The 22,209-nt window shown below is 36.1% G+C and overlaps 1 protein-coding gene across 1 annotated transcript in view; it reads left to right on the top strand.

The window, feature by feature from the left end:
* LOC150098425 (suppressor APC domain-containing protein 2-like) overlaps nucleotides 1-21,610 on the top strand; it is a 93,087-nt gene extending 71,477 nt beyond the window's left edge. Inside the window, exons 6-7 of the mRNA XM_090405206.1 lie at nucleotides 14,120-14,239; nucleotides 20,622-21,610. Of these exons, the coding sequence (XP_090261332.1) occupies nucleotides 14,120-14,239; nucleotides 20,622-20,738 (237 nt within the window). The 3' untranslated portion in view covers nucleotides 20,739-21,610. The remainder of the gene's footprint in view (nucleotides 1-14,119; nucleotides 14,240-20,621) is intronic.
* Nucleotides 21,611-22,209: the final 599 nt, after the last annotated feature.

Raw genomic sequence — 22,209 nt, 5'->3', positions numbered from 1 at the left:
TTCTCACATTCAGTTTTATTTCCCTTTTTATATATGGGTATATTATTATAGGCTAATAATAATGGCAAATATCTGTTGGATTTCTGCTCAGGACATGGACTGGTTATTACTAACACCATGATCCAACATAAAAATATGCCAAATTCACAAGGAGAGAAGAGGCTAGGAATAAGAAAAGTCTCATTGACTATGTTATTGTTGATAGTGATGTTTTCTCCCTGGTGCAGGACACCAGAGTGTACAGAGGATTTGAAATTGGAAGTGATCACTATTTAGTCTTGAGCAGGATAAAATTGAATTTCATATTGAAAAGAATAACATGTAAGAAAGTTTTAAAGTGAATAAAAGTTGAGCAGCTCTCAGATGTCAACTGTAGACTAAAATACACAAAGATTATTGAAGGAAAAATGAAAGAGTTTGAGAACAGGAATCAAACCTTGGAGATTCAGTGGCAAACTCTGAAGAAAACATTGATTGATTCTGCCAGAGAGGCATGTGATGAGGTTGTCTGTAAGGATAAAAAAATTCAGAAATTCCTGGTGGACACAGGAAGTTAAAGAGGCAGTGAAGGTAAAGAAGAAAGCATACCAAAAGTTCCTGTCAAATAAGTCAGCTTGTGCTCTTAGAGAATATAGAGACAAATGCAAGAATGCTAAACACTATGTAAAACTAGCTAAACAAACGTCATGGGAGGACTTTGGCAAGAATATAGAAAATAAATATCAAGAAGGTGGCAAAATATTCTGGAGGTTGTGGAAGAAGCTTAGGAATGGAGGAAAGAGTGCTGTAAAAGGAGTTAGAGATGATAAAGGTGACATGAAAATGGGAGAAAAAGATATCCTTGAAGTATGGAGTAATTACTTTGAAAAACTGCTAAATGAAACAAGCAGTGATGACAGCACAGTGGTAAAAAACACTGACCAGGCATGCAGTCAGGAATACATTTCCATACTTGAAGTAGAAAAAGCTATCAAAGGCTTGAAATGTGGAAAGGCAGCAAGAGTAGATGATATTCGACCAGAAATGCTGAAGTACGGTGGTATAAGAGTCTTACAGTGGCTGCACTGCATAGTTCAGAAAGCCTGGACAGAGGGACGAATTCCCGATGATTGGAGTAGAGCTCTCATAGTACCCATGTATAAAAAGGGAAATAAAACTGCATGTGAGAATTACAGAGGTATTTCCCTACTGAGTGTTCCTGGTAAGATTTATGCAAGTATACTTGAGAAACGGTTGCGAAGGATTGTGGAAGAAAAGCTTGGTGAAGAACAAGCTGGATTCAGGCCAAAAAGAGGCTGTCAGGATCAGATCTTCACTTTACGACAAATAGTCGAGAAAGCATGGGAATATAACAAAGATCTGTATTTAAGTTTTGTTGATCTGAAAAAGCATATGACAAGCTGCCAAGAGAGAAGCTATTCAATACGCTGCGGTTATATGGTGTGAATGGGGCATTATATCAAGCAATACTTAGTCTTTATTTGAGTTGTAAGTCAGCAGTTAGAATTGAAGGAAGTACAGGAATATGGTTTAATGTTAAATCTGTGTGAGACAAGGCTGTACATTATCCCCTCTGTTATTCATTATCTATATGGATCACATTATGAAGGAAAGTGGTATTAAACATGATATCAAAATTGGAGATGTTAATGTCAGCTCTTTGCTTTATGCAGATGATGTTATACTTCGAAATAAATCCGCTACAAGTCTGCAAGATTCTCTGACTAAATTGAATAGCTGTTGTAATAGATATGGTATGAAGGTCAGCAATAAAAAGACAAAGACATTGAAAATAGGCAGAATCATTGAAAATGTCAACTGTGTTGTGAATGTAGAACCTGTGGAACAAGTAAAACATTTCAGCTATTTAGGCACGATTTTTAGTGAAGATGGTAAATTAAATATAGAAATAGACAACAGAATCAGCAAAGCTGGTATGGTGGGAAGTCAGTGGAATAAATTCATATGGAATAAGAGAGAAATGAGTCGGAACACTAAATTAGCCTGTATACAAGACAGTGTTCAAACCAGTTTTAACTTATGGATCTGAGAGCTGGGTCAGAAGTAAAACACTTGACCAAAGACTAGAGACCACAGATATGAGAGTCCTGAGAAAGATTATAGGCGTGAACAGATGGCATCAATGGCAATATTATATTAAAAACAAGGATATTATGAAAGAACTTGACATTATCAGCATCCAGGAATGTGTTAGCAGAGCTAATCTCAGGTGGTATTGGTCACTTAAACAGAATGGGCGAGGAAAGATTAGCAAAACAAGTGTTCTTTGTCAGGTTGGCAGCAAAACGACCCAGAGGATGACCAAGATATAGGTGGATTGATACAGTACAAAGTGCTTTAGACGATAGAAATATAAGATCTGATAATGTTGGAGTATTGACAAGTAACAGACTGATTTGGAGGAAAATTGTAGATAGGAAATTAATAATGATGTAATTTTTTTTCATGTAGTACTATCATATCCTGTCCCTTGAGGGTACATGGCAGGAATTTGATGATGATGATGATGATGATATATGGGTACTATGAGAGCTCTAATCCAATCATTGGGAATTCATCCCTCTGTCCAGGCTTTCTGAACTATGCGGTGCAGCCACTGTAAGACTCTTATAGCACCATACTTCAGCATTTCTGGTCGAATATCGTCTACTCCAGCTGCCTTTCCACATTTCAAGCCTTTGGCTTTTTCTACTTCAAGTATAGATATGTATTCCTGCCTGCATGCCTGGTCAGTGTTTTTTACCACTGTGCTGTCGTCACTGCTTGTTTCATTTAGCAGTTTTTCAAAGTAATTACTCCATACTTCAAGGATATCTTTTTCTCCCATTTTCATGCCACCTTTATCATCTCTAACTCCCTTTACAGCACTCTTTCCTCCATTACTAAGCTTCTTCAACAACCTCCAGAATATTTTGCCACCTTCTTGATATTTATTTTCTATATTCTTGCCAAAGTCCACCCATGACTTTTGTTTAGCTAGTTTTACACTGTATTTAGCATTCTTGCATTTGTCTCTGTATTCTCTAAGAGCAAAAGCTGATTTATTTGCCATGAACTTTTGATATGCTTTCTTCTTTTCTTTCACTGCCTCTTTAACTTCCTGTGTCCACCAGGGAGTTCTGATTTTTTTTATCCTTGCAGACAACCTCACCACATGCCTCTCTGGCAGAATCAATCAATGTTTTCTTCAGAGTCTCCAGAGTCATTTCCACTGAATCTCCAAGGTTTTATTCCTGTTCTCAAACTCTTTCATTTTTTCTTCAATAATCTTTGTGTATTTTAGCCTACAGATCACATCTGAGAGCTGCTCAACTTTTATTCGCTTTAAAACTTTCTTACATGTTATTCTTTTCAATATGAAATTCAATTTTATCCTGCTCAAGACTAAATAGTGATCACTTCCAATTTCAAATCCTCTGTACACTCTGGTGTCCTGCACCAGGTAGAAAACATCACTATCAACAATAACATAGTCAATGAGACTTTTCTTATTCCTAGCCTCTTCTCTCCATGTGAATTTGGCATATTTTTATGTTGGAACATGGTGTTAGTAATAACCAGTCCATGTCCTGAGCAGAAATCCAACAGATATTTGACATTATTATTAGCTTTGCTCTTTTCTCCAATTTTCCCAAAATATTTTTGTATGTCTCACAATCATTTCCTACTCTGCTATTTAGATACCCAACAAGGACCAACTTTTCCTTTTTCATTATTTCAGTTGCTTTTTCTAAAGCCTCAAAAAATTCCTCCACTTCTACCTTAGTAGAACCTTCTGTGGGACCATAGGCACAAATAAGTCTCATTGTCCAGTTCCCCATTCTCATATTTGTCCGCATTACTCTACTTGAGACTGACTGCCATTCAAGAAGATTAGCCTCGTATTTTGTGTTGAATACTATGGTTACTCCTTTTTTTCCTTGATTGTCATTTCCTGAATATAACATTTTGTATTTATTGCTCAGAAAGATCTCACCAGTTTTGGTCTTTTTTGTTTCAGTCACCCCTATTATGTCGATCTGGTACTTATCTAATTCCTCCATTTCTTTGCCATTCAGGATTCTTACGTTGATATTACCGATCTTTAACTCTGGTGATGTTGTGTTGGGGTTTGTTTTCAGATTTGTTCCAGTAGCTGACTTTTTGCTGTTCGCCCTGGTTCCCTGGCGAAAACAATGGGGGAGTTGTTTAACCGGGCAACACCCCAGCTGGCATGAAATTTTGTCATGTCGTACCATCATTTTTTATTTTGGTTTAACCAATGGGAATACAATTTGGTCGGCTAAATCCCAAATTGCCAGCCCATCCTCATTCGTTCAGGATCCAAGTAGATACCCAACAGCACCACGAGAAGGTGAGGATTGGACATTAGGTCAGAAGCCCTGGTCGGTTCTCCGCATTCCTTTAAAGGCTATGTGGAGGTCTCCTCTCAGTTATACAGCTTTGACCCTTAAGCACCCCTTAAAAAGACAAAGACAATGAAAATAGGTAGAATTGTTGAAAATGTTAACTGTGTTGTGAACGGGGTACCTGTGGTACAAGTAAAAAAAAAACATTTCAGCTATTTAGGCATGATTTTTAGTGAAGATGGTAAATTAAATATGGAAATAGACAATAGAATCAACAAAGCTGGTATGGTAGGAAGTCAATTGAATAAATTCATATGGAATAAGGGAGAAATTAGTCGGAACACTAAATTAGCTATATACAAGACAGTGTTCAAATGAGTTTTAACTTATGGATCTGAGAGCTGGGTCAGAACTAAAACACTTGATCAACGACTAGAGACCGCAGATATGAGAGTCCTGAGAAAGATTAGAGGCGTGAACAGATGGCATCAATGGCAATATCATATTAAAAACAAGGATATTAGGAAAGAACTTGACATTGTTGGCATTCAGGAATGCATTAGCAGAGCTAATCTCAGGTGGTATGGTCACTTCAACAGAATGGGCGAAGAAAGATTAGCAAAACAATTGGTCTCTGCCAGGTTGGCAGGAAAACGACCCAAAGGTGACCAATATATAGGTGGATTGATACGGTACAATGTGCCTTAGATGATAGAAGTATAAGATCTGATAGTGATAATATTGGAGTCTTGACAAGTGACAGACTGATTTGGAAGAAAATTGTAGATAGGAAGTTAGTAATGATGTAAATTTTTCATGTAGTACTATCATATCCTGTACACCCCTTGAGGGTACATGTCAGGAATTTGATGATGATGAAACATGGCTGACAGAAGATGATATAGTTAGTGGGATAGAATGTTTAGGTTATAGTGTGTTTAGGGGGGGGGGGGAGACAGAGAGAATAAAATGGGGGATGAGTGTCATTGATGATAGCTGATGAACTGCATACAAGGAGAATTGAAGTTGTATTGCCAGATAGTGAAAAGACCTCATTTGAGGCTATTTGGTGTGAGATTGAGACTGTCAGAACAAAATATATAGTTGGGTGCTGCTAGAGACCAGGTGATGGAATAGATGGTGGAGATAGTATGCATAAACAAATTGATGAAATGAGTGGATGGAGAGTAATTTTTATGGGGGATTTCAACTATGGTAACATTGATTGGAAGGAGGAGAGGACACATGTGAGGAATGAAATGGATTTTATTCAATTATTAAGGGATAACTCTCTGAGACAGCATGTAAGTGAAAATACAAGGGGTTTGAGAGTGCTTGACCTGGTAATAGCATCTGAGAATTTGACTGTAATGGATATGACCATGTTGCCATCTATTTGTGAGAGTGATCATAAGGTCTTGACCTGGGAGGTGGCTAAAGGTGTGGAATTTTCCATTAAGACAGGGTATAGCTGGAATTACTGTGCTGGCAAGTATGAGCTTAGGAGATTGCTTGGATCAGTGTCATGGCATGTAAAACTGCAAGGGCTGGATGTTGATAGAGCATGGGAAGTGGTCAAGGAGAATTTACAGGAGGTTATGGCTGATTGTATACCTAGGTTCCGAATAGTAAAACAAGTAGGGGTTAAATGGATGAATAACACCATTAAGCTTGAGCTGCAAAAAAAGAAACAACTGTGGAGGGAATTTAAAGAGAAAGGTGACCTGCAGGCATGCGAATGGTATAAAGCGCAGGCCAGAAGGGTAACGAGTGTGGTAAAAAAAAGCAAAAGCGAATTACGAAAGGAAACTAGCTATGTAAGCTAAAGAGAATCCCAAACAGTTCTTTCAATATGCTGCAAGCAAAAAAAAACTGTACGCGGCAGAATGATTTTAAGGAATGACGATGGTAAGGAGGTCACTGAATCAGTCGATATAGTGGAATTACTGAGCGAGGACTTTGCAAGAGTATATCATCCAGATGGTGACATTGAAAAAATGAAAGAACCATTAGTTTATATGAGAATTGTGATGAATGAAATGTAGATAAATAGTCTATTACAGAATCTTAATGTGAATACATCTGTGGGATTGGATGGTATACCGGCACGGGTTTTACGTGAAGCGGCTAAAGAATTATCAGTGCCCTTGACCATGTTGTTTAATCTGAGTCTTGGGTCTGGTTTAGTCCCGAAGGTGTGGAAAGAGGGGAAAATAGTTCCACTGCATAAAGGGAGGATCCAAGACTACTGTTGCAAATTACCGACCGATCAGCATATCAGGAGTCGTTGTGAAGGTCTTGGAGAAATTAGTCAAGGGAAAAATACAGGAATGGATTGATGATAATGAGATACTGTATGGGAGACAGCATGGCTTTGTGAAGGGTAGATCATGCCTCAGTAACTTGCTCAAGTTTTATAATGCAATGACGGCTGAACTGGATAAGGGTAATGGGTTTACAATGATACTGCTGGACCTGGCTAAGGCATTTGACAGGATACCACATGGAATTCTAATCCATAAACTACAACATATGGGAATGGATATAGGGTTGGTGAGATTGGATAGGTGGGTGGTTCATGGAGAGATATCAGAGGGTAGTTTATTCAGGAGTAGAGTCCAAAAGACAGTCTGTGACTAGTGGTGTGCCACAGGATTCTGTTCTTGGACCACTGCTGTTTAATTTGTTCATTAATGACATAGGGAAGAATCTAAGAGGAACAGTTCATTTGTTTGCTGATGATGCAAAGTTGGGTAGTGCAATAGTGAATGCAGAAGATGTCAAAATCTTGCAGGATGATTTGGATAGATTGGAGTTCTGGGCTAAGGAGAATGGATGTCAATTTAATGTGACAAAATGTAAGGTTATGCATTTTGAGGTAAAAAGATTAGCAGCAGTATACCACATTGGTGGAACTGTACTCCATGAGATTGATGAGGCCAGGGAATTGGGAGTGTTGGGGGATAGGGAGATGAAGTTTAGGGGGCACATTGCAAAAGTGGCTAAATCAGCTCATCAACTCACTTGGTTGTTGAAAAATCCTTGGACGAGCAGAGACAAGCAAGTTATTGTACCTCTGTACCGAGCCTTGATAAGGCCTCATCTCGACTCCTGTGTCCAGATTTGGTCACCTAGGTTTCTTCTTGATGGGGAGGAGGTGGAGAGGATCCATAGGCGAGTGACCAAGATGATAGCAGGTCTATGGAATGAACCTTATGAGAACAGGTTGAAGATTTGTGGGCTGCAGAAATTAGTTGATAGGCGGAAAAGGAGAGATATGATTAAGACATTCAAATCGCTAAAGGGTTTCTATAGGATTAATTCAGAGGATATTTTTGAGATCAGGAATGGTGGTGGGAGAACTAGGGGACACCTATGGAAACTGGGAAAGAGCAAGGGTGTTAGAGCTAGGTTCTTTACTTTTAGAGTGGTAAATGAGTGGAGTAAGCTACCAGAGTCTGTTGTGAGTGCTATGACAGTGAAATAGTTCAAGGCAAGGTATGATAGATACTGTGAGAATGTCGAATAGTTGTGTGGACATAATGTTTAGGGCCTCTCTCGATGAGTCTAAGGACTCCCTGGAGTCACCCATAATAATAATAATGTATTCCTGACTGCATCCCTGTTGAGTGTTTTTTTACCACTGTGCTATCACTGCTTGTTTCATTTAGCAATTTTTTGAAGTAACTACTTCATACTTCAATGATATCTTTTTCTTCAATTTTCATATCAACTTTATCATCTTTAATTCCTTTTACAGCACTCTTTCCTCCATTTCTGAGCTTTGCTTCTTAAACAACCTCCAGAATATCTTGCCACCTTCTTGATGTTTATTTTCTGTTCTTACCAAAGTCTTCCCATGGCTTTTGTTTAGCTAGTCTTACACAGTTTTTAGCTTTCTTGCATTTTCTATTCTCTAAGAGCACAAGCTGACATATTGTCAGAAACTTGTGATATGCTGTCTTCTTTTCTTTCACTTTCTCTTTAACTTCCTGTGTCTACCATGGAGTTCTGATTTTTCTATCCTTGCAAACAACCTCACCACATGCCTCTCTGGCTGAATCAATCAGTGTTTCCTTCAGGGCTTGCCACTAAATCTCCAAGGTTTGGTTCCTGTTCTCAAACTCTTTCACTTTTTCTTCAATAATCTTTGTGTATTTTAGTCTATAGTTCACATCTCAGAGATGCTCAACTTTTATTCACTTTAAAACTTTCTAACACATTCTCTTTTCAATATGAAATTCAATTTTATTCTGCTCAAGACTAAATAGTGATCACCTCCAATTTCAAATCCTCTGTACACTCTGGTGTCCTGCACCAGGGAGAAAACATCACTATTATCAACAATAACATAGTCAGTGAGACTTTTCTTATTTCTTGCCTCTTTTTACCATGTGAATTGGTGCACATTTTTATGTTGGAACATGGTGTTAGTAATAAGCAGTCCATGTCCAGAGCATAAGTCCAACAGGTATTTGTCATTATTATTAGCTTTGCTCTTTTCTCCAAATTTTCCCAAAATATTTTTGTATGTCTGACAATCATTTCCTACTCTGCTATTTAGATCCCCAACAAGGATCAACTTTTCCCTTTTCATTGTGTCAGTTGCTTTCTCTAAAGTCTCAGAAACTTCTTCCACTTCTACCTTAGTAGAATCTTCTGTGGGACCATAGGCATAAATAAGTCTCATTGTCCAGTTCCCCATTCTCATATTTGCACACATCACTCTACTTGAGACTGCCTGCTATTTAAGAAGATTATCTCTGTTATGTCGCTGTTATCATATTCTGTACACCCCTTGAGGGTACATGTCAGGAATTTGATGATAATTGGGCATGGGGGTGTACCATGTTTGTGAATTTTTGGTGCTCCATGTATTCTAGGTGTTTTAACATGAAAAGAATTGAGTTTAACAGTATCTTTAGACCAAGAAGTGACTTTTTCCTCATCAATTTATGAACTTTATTCTTTTGTGAGTTAATAGGATCATGATCTATGATTTGGTATATAGACTGATTTTGTAAAAGAATGTGCATTTTGTTTTCATATGCTGTTTGATTCATAATCACAATTGCATTATCTTTGTCTGCTAAAGCTATTACAATATTGTTATTACTGTGTAGCTCTTCTAAAAAATTTATTTAAAATTTTTTTTTATATTATTATTATGTTTTTTTTACATATTGCTTCTAGAAGGTTTTAATTAGAATAAGATGTTGGCTACATTCAAACGGATGTTATTGACTATAACTGGAGGAAGGTCATATATTCCACGTTCAAACGATGCCATTATTTTCTCTTTAGGAACCTGCCTAGGTGTAATGGGAAAATTACGACTTCACCTTAATGCACTAACAGCTTCATTAGAGCTACTAATGATAATATTACAGTGATGCGATCTTGCTGTAACTGCAGTTGTCTGGTAGACCTACAATGTTGGAAGATTTTGAATTTTTTCTGATGCCTTTTGACTTTTGAATTCTTTATCTGCCATTGCATCAGAGATGTCGATAAGGATTGACCACAGTTCAGTGTTTAAATATCACACAGTTCATCACATAGAGCATTGATAGCTGCATTTAATTTGTGCAGCTCCATACATGTAATGCTAATCTATTCAAGCAATAGCTAGACTAACCCATTTGTAAATACGTAGGGCCTTGGTTGAAGATGAAACTTGTTTTTAATTTTGACACAGTTCAGTATTGTATTAGCATCTCAGCACTTCTTTAATAAGGCTAACCCATTTAGCTGCAGTGCTAATTTTAACTTCCATTTACCAAATTGCCATGCCTCTTGCATACAATATCTCTCTGTGAAGAATTCTTAAATGAGTAGAAAGGCTTATTGACTTGTTAGCAGTTCGTGTCAGTTTATTTAACAGTATTGATTCACAACACAAGAATAATAAGAAAATAATTAATATTTATTTAACTTATTTGCTGATATTTCAATGGTATTATATCCAGCATCTTCAGAGCACAAAAACAGTTTGTCACAGTACACGAACAGCAGCAATTTAGTTAATGGTGGGGGTCAGTTAAGAAAAATTGTACCGACAACACAGTGGATACAATATCAGCAAATAAATTAAATAAATATTAATTATTTTCTTATTATTCTTGTATTGAATTAATACCATTAAATAAATTGACATTCCCATTTTAGTATGTGCCCAGCCCACATCACTCATCAAGTAGAGTGATGTCTACCAATCAAGAAGATTCTATTCATAGTGTTGAAGACTATAGTTAATTCCCTTCCTTTTCTTGATCATTATTGCATGAATATAACATCCTGTAGTTGTTAATTAGAAGAATATCACCTGTTTTTGTCTTCTGTATTTTGCTAACACTAAATATATTGACATGTACTTCTCTAATTCCTCTGTTCCACTTTTTTCCACTTTTCCATTGATACTTTTTATATTTATGGTGAATTCTGCTGATGCTAAGTTTGAGTTTGTTCCAGTAGCCCACTTTTTGCTATTTGTCTTAATTCCCTGACAAAAACAACAGGGGTATTGTTTAACCAGGTGATGCCTCAGCCAGCTTGACTTTCATACTGTTACTATCGTTGTCTTTTGGTTTAAGCCAATACAGAATATAGTTTGGTTGGGACAGAATATCAGGATTGTACTAAATATGTATATTATACACTGAATAACATGCAGCTGGATGAAGTGGAGGAAGATGAGTGGGGTCCTGTGTGACAAGAGAGTGAGTTGTAAGATGAATGGAAAGCTATATAAGATGGTGGTAGGCCGGCGATGCTCCATGGCATGGAGACGTGGCCTATAACAAAGACACAGGAGAGGAAGCTGGAGGTGGCGGAGATGGATGAGTGGTGTGACGAAGGACAGGATAAGGAATGACTACATCAGAGGGACGATCAAGGTGGGACCGATCGATAAGAAGGTACAAGAAAGCAGGCTGAGGTGGTTCGGTCATGTAGAGAGAAGGAGTGAGGAGTATGTTGATATACGAGTGGAGTGTATGGAGGTGAAGGGAAGGAGGAAAAGAGGCAGGCCCAAACTCAGGTGGAAGGATAAGGTGGTAGAGAATCTTAGGGATAAAGGATGGAGTCGGGAAGATGCCCTGAACCGGGGAATCTGGAAGAAGAAGATTAAAGATGGGAATGCCGACCCTGTTTCCATGCGAAATCCTAAATTCAAATCAAAACTTATGCTACTTTAATTACAACAAATATTCAAGATCTTCAACTACATTCTAGAATGTGTCAACAAAGAAAGTACAGAAATGGACCTAAAAATTAACATGAAAAAAAACAACAACTAAACTTATGATAAGCAACAACCCTTCGATAAGCACTAACTTAATTCTAAATGGAAATAAATTTGAACAAGTGAACAAATTCAGATACCTGGAATCCTGGCTAAATGAAAGTTCGGAGTGTGAAATAGAGATAAGAACAAAAATTGAAATTGCAAGACAGTTCTTTATCAACATGAAACCCATTTTATTTAATGACTTAAACATTGAAATTTGAGTATGAATGATGAAGGGCTACATATAGTGAAGTTTACTATATGGAGTTGAAACGGATGTTAAAGGCAAATACAATAAAAAAAACTGGAAGCTTTTGAAATATGGATATTTAGAAGGAAGCTCAAGATCCCATGGACAGAAAAAGGTGAAGAATGAAGAGGTTCTGAGAAGAATAAATAAAAATCGAGAATTAATCAATATTGTGAAAAGAAGAAAAACTGCCTACTTAGACATCTAATGAGAATCCATAAACATAACATTCTCCAGGTAATGCTAGAAGATAAATCAATGGAAAGAGAAACCTAGAAGAAGAGAGATATCATGGCTAGATAATATAAAAAAACTGGACTAAACTGAACTCAGGGCTCTTAAGCAGAGCCACTAAAGATGGAAGTAAATTGCAAAGGCAGTTACTGAACTTCTTTAGGAAATAGCACTTAAAGAAGAATATTCTCAAGAGTTGGGACTGGATACCAGGATTGTACTAAATATGTATATTATACAATATACATATTGTATAATATATGTTGAAAGTTTAGAGAGGGGGTTGTATATACGTTATACAATATATATTGTATAATGTATATACAACCCCCTCTGTTCTCCAGTCTGTTATACAACCCCCTCCCACAGTCTGTTAAAGTTAGGGTGCCCATCCATGCCATTTTGAATGGGAAGTCCAATTTTCACAAAAAGTGTCATGGCATCCCCAGATATATTTTTCAATATCTGATTTCAAAGATGAAATATTTTCATGTAATTCATAAAACAAACAACTGTTTGAAGAAATAAAGTTATTATGATAGCTTGAAAGTCTTATGTATAGATTTATTTCTCTTATCAAAATGTTAGGCTGTTTAAGAACACTGCATGAGCATCTCTCTCTCTCTCTCTCTGACCCTCCATTTTCCTGTCTTCATTACATTTCCCTCATTCTTCTCACTACACTACTCACCTCTTCATTTGCAAGTCCTTCTTCAATCTCTTTTATCCTATTTCTTTTTCATCACCTCTTACTTCCTCTGATCTCCTGTTCACAGCTGCCATTCATTAACATTCTGTGATTGATGACATAGCTGTCTACCTTCTGGCAGCAGTCTGTCCAGTTAACTCGCTTCAAAACCATTTAAAATGCAGTCCATCACTCTTATAGTTCCATCAGTCCTTCATGTTCACAAACTGCACTCTTTTCTCCTCACAACTCTGCTAACATTTTATTCAATTCACAATTGTTGCTCATTGTCTCAACTCATCCTTATCCTACCTGAGCAGCAACTACCTTTCCTACCACAATGCTGTATTTTACTCTCCTTAACAGCCTCTTGTCATCCACATCTTGAATAATTAAATTGCCATATAGCATCATTCTCATATCGTTCATTACCTCCTTCACTCAGTCATCTGTCATTTCATTATCATTCCATTCATATCCACAGTTCTCATTTTATTCAGCATATGCTTCATTTCTTGTCTCATCTGATGGTACAAAAGAGTGCAACAGATGGTAAGATATCATATTTTTCACTGTCATTCCTGCTCACTATGTTGTCATCTGTTATCCTCTCTTTCTCATCTGATATCTTACCATCTGTTGCACTCTTTTGTACCATCAGTCTCCCTTACTTCTGTACCCCGGCTCACAGTCTCTTCCCTTCCCTTCTGCCTGCTGCTCACATTCTTACACTCCACACTGCCTTTCATCCTTTATTCACCATTGCTTACTCCACACTCTCTACTCTGATTCAGGGAAGCACAGTCCAGGTACTCATTCACCCCTCTTATTCATCCTCTCCACATATATATCATCAACTTCTCTCCATGCATTCATATTGTTTACAACAACATATCATCCTTGAAAAATCTACACCACTCATTATTCATCTTTCATGCCTATGTAACAACCTCACTCTCACTATCATTTTGTCCCATATCAGTAACACATAGATTTAAGATTTCATTTTGTGATAACTGAATTCAGTTAATTTCTATTTGATAATGAAACATAATAAATAAAAAAAATTCAGCTGATCTTTCTGCAGTCCATAAAACCCTTATCTTCCTACATTTGTCCCCTAATGCCAGATGTAGGAAGATTATTTTGGCATTTCCATTGTTTTTATTAATCTGTTAGAGATATTTTTATATATTTCAATTCAAATTATTGTTTGGTTTATTTTTGTATATTCAGAATATTTTAAATAGGTCACGATATTTATTTTGACATAAATGGCATATTTTTAGGGTTTTCCACTACACATGAACCTTGCTGTTCACCAACCATATCTTTATAGTAAGATGCAACAGGACTCAATACAAGCAACAGTCAGAAGATTGAAAAACCAGAATAATTTATTAACAGAGGTATCTATTATAGATAATGTATTTATGTTGGTTTATATTAGAGATAAATGAAAACTATATAGTTATTCTTAGCCATAAAGTTAGAAGATTCATTGCTACTAACATTATTCTGTGCTTGCTTTTTAACTACTAAATTTACTGCTAATTTTTTATAACTGTTAATTTTACAGAGAAATTTATCCTCCATATATCTATAATCATGTCATTTGATTGCTTTCAGACCAAGGCAGTATATCATTATTGTTGTTGTCTTAAAGATTTCAATAATTATTTAATTTTTTTATTATACATATTGTTTTCATTTATAAGTTAAGTAAAGGATTATGTTTGATTATGTTAAAGGGTGAAAGGTATAGTACAAGGATTATTCTCTAGGCAAATCATATCTGAAAGAGATCTAGGTTGAAATTCTGTTCTGATGAGTAGAATTTTCTTAGGTCCTTTTTCAGGCAGAGCTAAGTTGGACAGAGACAAAAAAGATTATTGGAAGTTTATTTTCCACTTGGTTAGACTATAATAAGTTTAGTTTAATCCTTTACCCAAGTGTAGGCAAACAAAGTTTGCACCTGAAGATACTGAGGCAACTCTTAGCAAGGTGAACCCAGCTCTCATCACTCCTTGTCTCAGTATCTCCCATAATGCAAAGCACATCTCCTTGTGGACATGTATAATGCTATGCATTAAGGGAAGGGCCAATAAAGGTCAAAATCGGTCTGGGTAGTGGTCCTTCCCTTATTGCATAGCATTATACATGTCCGCAAGGAGATGTGCTTTGCATTATGGGAGATACTGAGACAAGGAGTGATGAGAGCTTGGTCCACCTTTGCTACGGGGGGTTGCCTCAGTCCTGAACTACTTCAGGTGCAAAATTTGTTTGCTTGCACTTGGGTAAAAGATTAAGCTAAATTTATTATACAAAAGGATTTTATATATCCTCAAAAGTGAAAAACAGGAATATTATATGAAAAAAATTCATATAATATTCCTCCCATCATATCAGATGGTGGATGATTTTCATCACTCAATACCCATCCTGATTACTGGAGGCATTAAGTCATTTGAAAAAAGTACTATGTTTAGCCTCTAAAGCATGGTTTCCAGATTACCACACCCTTAGTCTGCTCACAGTGGTTGTGCAAGAGGTTTATGCATTTTTGTGCATTGGACTCGCATAAAAATCCTTGTTTGTTCAAATAAAAAATATGTCCACCCTTACTTCATATGAATATACAATGGCAGAAGAGCTATTGTATATTCATATACAGTGTATATATTCATATACAGTGGCTCTTCTGCCATTGTATATTCATATGAAGTAAGGGTGGACATATTTTTTATTTGAACAAACAAGGATTTTTATGCGAGTCCAATGCACAAAAATGCATAAACCTCTTGCACAACCACTGTGAGCAGACTAAGGGTGTGGTAATCTGGAAACCATGCTTTAGAGGCTAAACATAGTACTTTTTTCAAATGACTTAATGCCTCCAGTAATCAGGATGGGTATTGAGTGATGAAAATCATCCACCATCTGATATGATGGGAGGAATATTACAAATTGAGGTCTATAATTAATCAACATTCACAAATGTAAAGCATATTATAATGGTATATCCTGTACAGGATACTTCTGTCCTGTATCTTGTGCTCTTGAGTTTCACTCCAAAGTAAGTTGGAGATTTACATGGCACTCTGATAGTATCCTGTATAAAATAAATAAGTAATAATTGTAATAATTACATAAAAAAACCTTTTAACATCTTTTGTTTCCCAAAGGTGAGGCTGCTTTAGTCCTAACTAAATTTTTGAAATTGCTGAGTAGCTAGTGTCCATCCTTAGTTATCAGTGATAACTGGCCCAAGTCCACGAGTGCTTTCATAAGTATCTGGGAAGGAGAGTATAGCACACAACTGCTGCTGCTGGTGATGATTTCCATGGACAATTTTTCTTGAGTTGCAGGGTTTTAAAAAAAATGTTTTCAGGAGGGGTGGAACATACTTGTCTGTGCTAAACATTGATTAACTGGAGGAACTGGCTGAAAAAAAAGTATAAGAAAAGTTAAAGTTCCTTTAATCAGAGACTAGGAATGAACTTAACTTTTTTTTCCCAGTAGGTCTAGCACTGTGGAAGCAGATGGCATTTCCATAGGACTTGAAATACTAATAGATAGGTTTTTCAACTTATAGTATATTGGTGGATAGACAGAAAGTTGACGTGAGAAGAAAATTGGTAACATTAGATTTGAAGACTTGCAGATTATACCCTTTAGGAAATACATAAGGGGCAGTTGTTCCAAAAGTTAACAGCACAGGCACCAGTTATTATCTAAGATTGTGATCAGATATCCAAAATTGTAATAGCTTACATTTTGTTTTCTTTTAAGACACTACTAACAGTGTCAGTCCACTGGGTCTTTTTCTCTGTCATATTTTACTAATCTTTCCTTTATCTGTGAGAGATAGATAAAACAAAATTAATAATAATAATAATAGTAATGGTATTTAGGAAAGAGCTGAGACGATATAGATGACATATTAATTAAAATAATTTAATTAATACTTTCTGTATTTCACTACAATCAAATTGCATCACTGGTTTCTTTTTCATTTTTTACCAAATTTTAAGTAAGAAGTAGGTAGAAAGTAAGAAATAGATGCTTTTCCAGTCAACTCTACAGTATGTTCTGAGTGCATGATAAAATTCTAATTTTTCATAATTATTAAATTTGATGGGAGCTTGGCCGTTCGGTAGTATTGAAGCGGGAGTTAAGCCAGAAGGCAAAGCTGGCTGTCTTCAATACACTCTATGTCCCCATCCTCACCTATGGTCATGAGAGTTGGGTAATGACTGAAAGAATGATGACACAAATCCAAGCGGCTGAAATGAGGTTCCTTCGAGGGGTTGTGGGGCTGACAAGACTCGACAAAGTCAGAAGCTCTGCAATTCAGGAAACCCTCAATACTCAACCGCTGCTTCTCCATGTTGGGAGATCACAGTTACGTTGGTATGGGCACCTGGTCAGAATACCACAAGAGAGGCTCCCTCAGCAGGCTCTCTTTGCCAAGCCAGAGGGTGGGAGGCCATGTGGACAAGGACTCGCCGGATAGATTATATCCAAAACCTTGGGTGGACACGTTTGGGAATCCCACCAGAACACCTGAGCTTGGTGGCAGAGGATCGTGACCATTGGAGTTCCACATTTCCTAATTGGGTTGCCCCCACAACCCAATTAGGAAATGTGGGCCTTGAAGATGTATGTATGTATGTATGTATGTATGTATGTATGTATGTATTAAATTTGATTTGCTTGTCCTCTTCTTTTTTATGCATCTGGCTTCATCTGTGTGGGGTATGTTACAAGTGAATTGGATTTGATATGTATGGCTGGGGGGGGGGTTGCTTGGTTTGAATACTGTCTCATATGCTGCTAGTTTAGTATATTAGCATAATCCTATATAATGTATGTGCTATAGGTTTTTTTCAACTTATAGTATATTAGTGGATAGACAGAAAATTGATGCGAGAAGAAAATTAGTAGCATTAGATTTGAAGACTTGTAGATTGTACCCTTTAGGAAATACATAAGAAGGGGGCAATTGTTCCAAAAGTCAACAATAGAAAGAATGAATGAATGAAGAGTAAGAAAAATTTGTTCTGAAAATTTGGAGTTGAACTGTGAAGGAATACTATATAGCTGCACTATGTATAGTACTTGCTCTTAAAAGAGCAAGAACTTAAGCCCCACAAGATTTCTGATTGTTTAAACAGAACAATATGGAAAAATAAAAATCTAAATTTGCAATAAGACAAGTATACACCCTCTGTCCAAAAAGAAACCGAACTTTTTGAAAATAGAAATAACTAGGCGCCACCTGTTGTATCTTTTTGTTGTCTAAAGCGGCAACCTTCATTAGTGTTGTGTCAACATTTATGACATTTGTTTCATTAGAAGCCAAATTATAGTGCCAAGAGAGTGAGTGTTTTGACAAACAGTCGGTCGTCATGATATTCATGCCGTATGCGACGAATTCTCGCTATCAATCGCTTCAAAACTTTGAGATAAAACTCACCATTGACCCTTTGGCTAGGCAGAATGAATTCTTTGTGGATAATGTCCTTGGGATCGTAGAAACAAATCAGCATTGTCTTTACTTTTGACTTTTCCAAGCAACTTTTTTTTGGATGCCCCTCTTCTGGTGGTCTCCACTCAACATTCTGGCACTTTGTTTCAGGCTCATACTCAAAACACTGTGTTTTGTCACCAGTAACGATCGTTTCAAGGAAGTTTGAGTCCTACGAGTGGTTTTAACGAGGTCCTTGCAGTGTTCAATTCGATACATTTTTGTTTGTCGGTCAACTTGTGGGGAACAAATCGCGAATTCAATTTACTAAGGCCCAAACTCTCGGTCAAAATTGTGCACAGTTGATTTTGGAATCCCCAATTCATCTTCAATCAATCTCACTGATGATTTTCAAGTTTTCTTTGATGAAATCATGCACTTTTTTGGATGTTAACTTTGCTCGGTCCAGTTTTTGGACAGCCTGGCTTTTCATCGTCCTCAAGCGTCTCATGACCACTTTGAAATCGCTTAAACCACTCGTAAACTTAAGTATGGAATAAGCATTCGTCAACCGTATGCTTTTTGAGGCATTTGATACGTTTCGGTAAAACTTTTACCAAGTGTAACACAAAAGTCAGTCGCAGCCCTCTGTTTGAAACTCATTTTCAGACCGTTCATCAAAACACACTGTCACTCTTGGCACTATAACTCGGCTTCTAATGAAACAAATGTCATAAACAGTTGGCACAACACTAATGAAGGTTGCCGCTTTTGACAACAAAAATATACAACAGGTGGCGCTACTAGTTTCTTCTATTTTCGAAAAGTTTGGTTTCTTTTTGGATAGAGGGTGTATATAAAGTATACTAAGACCAGTTTTAACTTATGCATCTGAAACAAGAGCTGAAACAATTAAAGATCAAACAGTTCAGCACTACCTGAAATTTCTAATTTCATAAAATTAGAAATGAAGAAATATACGAAAAGTGTGCTTTATAAGCAGTAAATTAATGCATAGCAAACAGGTAAAAGGAATGGCAAAAGCATGTAGAATGCAGCAGTATGCATAGCTATGCATTCATTTACTGCTTATAAAGTACACTTTCTTATATTTCTTCATTTCTAATTTTATGAAATTTTGTTTTTCCTGCAGCTTTCCTAAGCATTTTCATTTCGAATCAGTACTAGAATTGATTTGGAAGAATCAATTTTATAGTCATTTGGAAGAATATGAAAATGGTGGAAAGTGGATTGCAATAAGCATTGCCACAACAGGTAAGAATTAAGGTGAAAAAAGAAGTAGTAATCTAAAGATGATCGACTAAGATGGGTTTTGGTGTCAGGCATATTAAGTATAAAGAAAGACTGAAGAAAAAATGCAATTTGCAGAGACCTAGTAGATGGGGGGGGGGTTGGAAGGAGATGCGATTGTAACATATAAGTTAGTAAGGGGTTATAACCAGATTAATGTCGAAAACGTTTTTTTATAGAATGAAGGAGACAAGGGAGAAACTTGAACAAGAAGCTATATAAGAGGATGAGGAGTAGGCTTTCTTTCTTGCACAAAAAGTAGTGGCTGATTAGAATGCATTGCCTGAGAGTGTGAGATAAATGGTTTGATGAGCTGTGTGTGTGTGAGAGAGACCTCTCATGATGAGTCTTTTGACTCCATGGAAGTCTGTTGATAATAATAACACAAATGCTTTACAAATATCAAGAGCAACCATTTGAGATTTCCTGAAATTTTTCTATGGTATTTGTCCAAAGATGGATGACGTAAACAAGAAAATTCCCTGTTAATTGATAGTGACAGAATCCATACTGGCAGTCATTATTTATTACTTTCCAGGTAGTGAAGTTAATGGTTTTTGCCATTATTTTAGGGGGGGGGGGGATTGTAAAAGAAACTGGATGATAATTTAATGGTAAAAAACTCCCCCATCTTAGTACCAGGTTGAATGCGGCTAATTTCTAAGAACAGAGAATAGTAAAAAGGCAAAATAAAACCAGAATCAATTTTGGAGCACAAACCTTCAGAACAATTGAAGAGATGCTATCAGGAAAAGATTTTTTGGTATTCAGTTCAGACACATTTCTTCTGATCTCTTTCTCCCAAAAAATCAAAGCGGCTATTGAGCATTGCATGTTTAGAATGATAGGAGGATATTTACCAGGATCATATTTAGGGAAGGCTGGCTGATGTGAGTTCTTTGTCAGTGAATGAGTTTAAGAAAAAGTATGATAGGTATCATGTGAATAATGGTTTGTAATGAGATCTTTGAACTTCATGATAATTATAATAATCATTTTGTTTGTTTCAGGAGATCAGCAAGAAAAGTAATCGTATCACCCAGTTGGAAAGGGAAAAAGCTGCGCTGGTTCGAGAGCTTTTCCGTGCACGCTCTCAGAATCAAGAGCATGATGATACATTAATGTAAAATTTTGACTCATCTTTTACTCTAAATTCCAACAAAAATTAGATCGACTTGTATAATAATTTACTATTTTCATGCTATTGAGGAACATTTGTTATAAAATAGAATTATTAAATATTTTAAATAGTATTTTTGGATAAATATTTCTTTTCAAAATTTTGACATACAAATGAATTTTCTTGGTGTCTCTTATGTAGATCACACTGGATATTCTCAAAAGATTTAGTATAACTATTTAAATAGGATATCTGAAACTCATCAATTTGGAACATTGATTGAACCTCTTTCTGAAATTTAATAATTATTTAATATGTTAACACCAGGCAGTTTCACAGATGCTGACACTGCCCACAGGAACTCCCTTCAGCATATGTATTTTCGTATGTCACTCCTGCTTGAAATGGCCACATTTTTACACAATTTATTATATGGAATATATTAGTTGCAACTTTTCTGGTAGAATTTTATATGTAAAATTAGCATTTTGACTGTCTTCATGATATCAAAAATCTTAAATACAATTTGAACTGATTTCAAGTTATATTGAAAAACTTGCTTTAGAAAATTTGTTTTACATGAATCGTTTATTTTCTGCACCCAACAACTGCATTATAAACAGGTGATGCCACATATTTTCTGCAACTGAAAATTTGAAACAAGGTATTAGGGCAAATGTATTTAGTTAGATACTATGTTTGTCACTACAATAAAGCTGCTTTACTGCATGTATGTAGCATAGTGTTCATGGAAGGGGGTGTGTTTTTCATTATGAAGGGTCCTTTCAGTTGCCTTTAATTACACTAATTGTTGATAAATATAGTATACAGACTATCAATGTCTCTGTACTGTATTTTGTGATACAATAAAACTACTTGTTTTTTCTTGCTTCTGCAGTATAGTGTCTTTTCAGAATGAGCTTTCTCCCCTTTTGTATTGTAAGAATATTTTCATTCCTGTCTTCAGAAATAATAGATGTAAGTAAAAATTCATTTATTCCTGAATAAAAATGAATCTTACTATGTATTACAAGAAGTGAAGTGCATCTGTTGATCTCTAACAAAAATGTATTATATGTGAGATATCCATTATTGATAAGACAGAAGAGCCAACAACAACAAAAATAAATAAAAAGTAATAAGCAACTCATAAGAGTGGATAATTTTGATAATGATTGGAAATTATTAATACATTTATTACTATGTTAAAAGAGTATACTGATCATCAACGAATAAATAAAAATTCTTACAAAACAAAGCAAAATGATGTTTGTTGCTCCATCAACTTACATGTATTCCTGCCATGCCTAGATGAATCACCTGATGAACATTATTAGTTTGTTGGATTAGCCCCTTCTTGTAGTTATTTATTGAGGTACTAAGGTATACAGCTGCTATTTATTATTAGTTATGTTTTGCAAACAAAACTCTCCTCTGCACATAATTTTTTTATTTATTTATGATTGTTTTTTTATGCC

The sequence above is a fragment of the Typopeltis vanoorti genome, chromosome 15 (genome assembly GCF_054136105.1).
Source record: "Typopeltis vanoorti isolate ZY-2024b chromosome 15, IOZ_Tvanoo_1.0, whole genome shotgun sequence".
In the NCBI taxonomy this organism is placed as follows: Eukaryota; Metazoa; Arthropoda; class Arachnida; order Uropygi; family Thelyphonidae; genus Typopeltis; species Typopeltis vanoorti.
Note: the sequence above shows the minus strand (reverse complement) of the source record. Positions and strands in the feature narration are given on the sequence as shown.